Raw genomic sequence first — 4560 nt, 5'->3', positions numbered from 1 at the left:
TGATATTTATGCATATATATATATATCTGTAGCAATATCATATCATAGTTCATATTATGGTAAGCGTCTCCAAAATGGTACAGCGGCAAAGACACAGAACACAGGCGATGCCAGCACACTCACCACCATCAGGTAACGACGGCCGAGATCGAGCCCGAGCCCGGTGCTGCGAGGCAGTAGTACTTACCATATACATACAAAGAAGAAAAGAACAACGCATCTCATATGTGAAACACTATGCACAAACACACCACTCTTCTCCAGCAAGCTCGTCTCATATGCCTGCCATGGACGATCTTATTCTCGGACCACCTCTACCGGCTCCATACACCTACAAGCATATATAATAATACCTGCTGGCTGCTGCAATGCAACTGCTGCACACCACCAGACCTCGAACAGAAGTACCTCCATTACCTTGGCGACTTCTCTTCTACTACTTTCAAAACTGGCACGACGTGCCCAGCCTCGGCATCGGGCGCTGGAAGACACACGCAGTGTGCTTCCGGGTGCGGAAGGCACCTGGGAGCAGCTCCTGGAACTTGTCAAGGAATGCGCTCCACTCTTTAGGGCTCATGTCCGACAGCTTCACAAAACTGGCGCTGGGCGGGAGCAGCTCATTGGCGCTCCTGCTCCCAGACTGATGCTCACTAGCTTTGCCACTGTAGTTAGTTCTACCTGTCACTTTACCCTTCGGAACTCCTCTACGGTAGGGTTTGGATTTTCCAATGAAGCCAAGCCCCTTCATGGACGACGACAGCTTGGAGATAGAAGGAATCTTCTGGGGCAATGCACTGGTCAGGATGTCATCATCCTCGTCCTCCTCAGTCTCGTCTTCGTCTTCCTCGTCACACTCATCTAGCTTGGATAGTGGATTCCTGGAACTTGCCTTCATGCTGCCAAACTTGCAGAAAGCTGGTGGTTCTAAGGCATCCGCATCATCCTCACTGTCAAGAAGGAACTGGGTGAAGTCATCATCGTCGTCTTCAACTCCGGCTTCGTCAGGAAGAAAGAACTCTCTTTCCTCAACCCACTTCCTTGCCTCCATGCAGAGAAGCTCAAGCTGACTTGGCTCCTCTTCTTTTGCAGTGAACTGCCTGCTCATCATGTCTCCTATCTCGGAGAGGCAGAGACCAAACGCTGCAGCTTCCTTGAGAAATACAGTTGACAGCACCAGCACCCTGAGACATGCCTCTCGTATCATGGGTAGCTCCGTGCGTAGCATTTCTGCATCTTTTACAGGATCAAGTTCTGCAATGTATTCAAGCTCCTCCTCGGAGAAGGGAACAGATGCCTGCGGCCAGTGGATCCACTCAAAGTAAGGGTCTTCTAGGCACTCTGGAAGACAAAGGCCATGGTCAATAGGAATGAGTTCCGTCTGCTCTCCAAAATTGTCAGCCCCAGGACCAAGCTTCTTGACCAGAAGATTTCCAGCATGCCTGTCAGTGTTGAAGATTCTAATGTCAAGTATGCCAATTCTATGCACTGCAGATACAGGGAAGCTTGAGGTCCCATGGTCACTGGCATCAAAATCATGAGGAATGAACTCCTGCAGTGATGCAATCTTGCTCACAGCCTCTGATTTGTTGCAGAATACTTTAGTTTTGCAGCCAACACAGTCATTCACATTGAAGATAGTGTGTGTTATCTTGACAAGCATGGTGGGAGGAACATTTGCAAAGTGACCATAGTCGAGGAGGTAAGCAGCAACCTCTCTGAAGCCTGTCTCACCGACCCGCACAGATCTTTTCAGACCTGGCTGTCCCAGAGCCTTCCCCACAAAACCTTTTGGATTGTTTGGGGCAAATGGTTCCTCGTCAGTTGGCTTGACAATTGCAACACGCTCTCCCCAAATGTTCTTGAAGTAGTAGGCACCACCCATCCCACTGTTAGCAGCAACTGGGTCAACACCATTCTTTATGGCTTTAATGACATCCTTAGCAAGCTGCTTCATCCGAGAGGAAGGGCTTGAACAGCCAAGGATTTCAATGGGCCCGCTCCGGTCTCTTTGCCAAACATCCTTGCCAGTAGGGGAGAGGCAAGGTGTGGAATTGCTTCGGTGAATCTGATTCCTTTTGAGAAGCAACGGTGAGTCATTGCGAATGCTGCTAAGATCATTATTCAGAACCAGGTCACCAAAGGTCAATGAGCTCTCATCAGTGGGCATATTGAGGGCTATCTGCAGCTTCTTTTTCACAGTTTGCACATTTTCTCCTCTCTCCAGCTCGATGCCAAGGACAGACCCATTGTCAGTTTGGACAAAGACCCTCTTCCAGCTCAGCTGCCTCCCCTCAGTTCTGCTACCTCCAGGATATTCACTGCTAAAGCTCCGATCCAGGACTGCCACAGCCATCTGTGTCTGAACAGGACAGTCCAAATCCCTGGACATAGAAGAGCTAAAAGGAGCTGGCAAGACAAACTTTTGCAACTTGCAGTCAGCAGTCTTTGGAGAAGAGAAGATGTTTTCACCACCTCTGCATCAACTGAAGCTCAATATCACAGGACCATTGATTGATATATATATCCTGGGAGGAGAAAAAGAGAAATGAATACTATATAGTACAAAACAAGCTTCCATGCGATGATAAATGTAAGATTCTAGACAAAGCTAGGAGATACAAAAAATGTGGAGTGGTTATAGATGTCTGATATAAATGAATTAGCTAGCATGCAACATACTGACAAAATCTATCAAGTTAACTTCCATAAACGATATTCTTTGGATCATTTCTTTGATCATTCCAATGCAAGCACTAAGTTACAGTACTTTGCCAGAGTGAGGTAGCATAGTTTCACAAGTTTATGCCCGATAAACCTATTCACAACTGTTGACCAGAATAAGTAGTAGATTATATTGAGTGTTGCAAGTTTCTGACTGCATCTCAAAACAACTGGTGACAAGAACAAATTGAATATTTTGGCAACAATAATAAGGATAAGAACATTATAACTATAAATATCAGTAAGAAGCTTAGATCTAAATCTCAGGCAGAGAGTATAATCAATTGAGTGGAATTTATAACATCACACATGTAAGCATACCCTTGTCTTATTCCTCACTAAAATGTAAAGAAATAACAATTAGCTTCTCTTAAGGAAAAATAACGACTTGAAAACGGAAACTGAGATCATTTCCGCTTGTTTTGGTACAAGGTGACCAAATCTCATGAGAATCACATAGGTTTGTAGTATAATCCAGTGATTGAGAGAAAATAGCTACTAATAATAGCATCAGTCCATACAGGGATAGGCAGATTTTGCATGCAACCAGAAATGAAGTAGGATTTATTAATGGTGACAAACTAAATAAGGACTCCAAAGTTCAATTGATTTAAGTCAACATAATGCAAAGAACAAATCGATTCCCCGACGCAGATATTAAAAAAAACTCTTTAAGAGAAAATCCCCTTCGCTGACCGGATGAAATTGTTCAAACAGTTCACACGGTTTCACACCAGTGAGAAACACTCAGTGCGAAGGAGGGACCTAAGAACACAGACTTAAATGCATTTTTTTTGACTGGAGTCTACGAATTCCTGACGACTGAACCCGATAAATCCACGAGTAAACAGCATTAAAACACGAGCTATGCAATAGATCCTACACGTTTGATAAGAAATTATACGAGACCCGAATCCCACATACTTCCAATTGAATAGTAACACCAAAAATCAGAAAGCCAAAACAGGCAGCATGAACATGTTGAGACCCGTTACCATTCACCAACGAAAACTTTGAGACAGCGCCGGCGGTCTAGAATCACGCCCTGAATCGATAGGGGAAGCAAGCGACACAAAATAAGTGGCAATCCCAGTCCCAGGCGCTCATTTCGATCAAACGCCTCCGCAAAATCCGGAAATTTAGCGAGCCCGCACTAGCACCGCCTGCTCCCCGCTGCGGCTCCCGTCGAATGACATTCATCACAGGCCGAGGACGAGGAGCTGGCGTGGGGACTCACCGGCGGGACGGATCTGGGCGCTCGCGGGCAAGGAACGGCCACAGCGCCGCCTCCCTCCTCCTGCGGCGGCGTAGATCCGACGTCCGGGCGCGTCGCCGGCGCAGATCCGGCGGCCGGGCGGTGCGCCGTACGCGTCCCACGGTGGCGCGACCCGGTTCCTGTGCCTTTTGTTCCCTCAGTGTGTGTGTGACTTGTCCTTTTCCCTCCGGGCTAAACTCGTCCTGGGTCCGAGAGACGGGTTAATCTGATAACCGCGGTTAACGAGACTCCTCCCCGCCATCTTATAGCCTCGCAGTTTTGCGCTCGAGACCTTGCAAATTCTTTTATTTCCTGGAACAGTGCTCTTGTCTCCAGGAGTCACGACAAGGAAAATTTGCCACTTGCGCACATTGTGGTATGTCGCCCGCTGTGGTTTGGCGTTTGGCTGTGGCTTGTTCTAAATGATCGTAAATTTATAGTTATAATAGTATTTTTTTTTATACAAATCAGTCAGCAGTATTTTTTTACAAACCAGCAACGATACGAACCAGCCAACCGAACAGGCTGAAGATTGAGACGCTTAAGCTCCCGTTCAAGGTTTCTGTGGGGCGTGAGCATGATGT

At 46.8% G+C, this 4560-nt stretch overlaps 1 protein-coding gene across 1 annotated transcript; it reads right to left on the bottom strand.

Moving 5' to 3' along the window:
- On the bottom strand, positions 1-4199 carry LOC136533109 (phosphatidylinositol 4-kinase gamma 7-like). The gene is made up of 2 exons (XM_066525678.1): positions 3959-4199; positions 1-2525 (listed from the first exon to the last, which is right to left on the bottom strand). Exon 2 carries the CDS (start codon positions 2387-2389, stop codon positions 443-445), a length of 1947 nt encoding a protein of 648 aa, XP_066381775.1. The 5' UTR covers positions 2390-2525; positions 3959-4199; the 3' UTR covers positions 1-442.
- Between the last annotated feature and the right edge of the window lie 361 nt (positions 4200-4560).

Source organism: Miscanthus floridulus, unplaced genomic scaffold, assembly GCF_019320115.1.
Source record: "Miscanthus floridulus cultivar M001 unplaced genomic scaffold, ASM1932011v1 fs_786_3, whole genome shotgun sequence".
Lineage (NCBI taxonomy): Eukaryota > Viridiplantae > Streptophyta > Magnoliopsida > Poales > Poaceae > Miscanthus > Miscanthus floridulus.
This window is presented reverse-complemented; position numbering and strand designations above follow the sequence as displayed.

What these genes read in the sequence shown, in the direction of transcription:
- LOC136533109 (XM_066525678.1), bottom strand. Translation starts at nt 2,389, where the DNA reads ATGTCCAGGGATTTGGACTGTCCTGTTCAGACACAGATGGCTGTGGCA.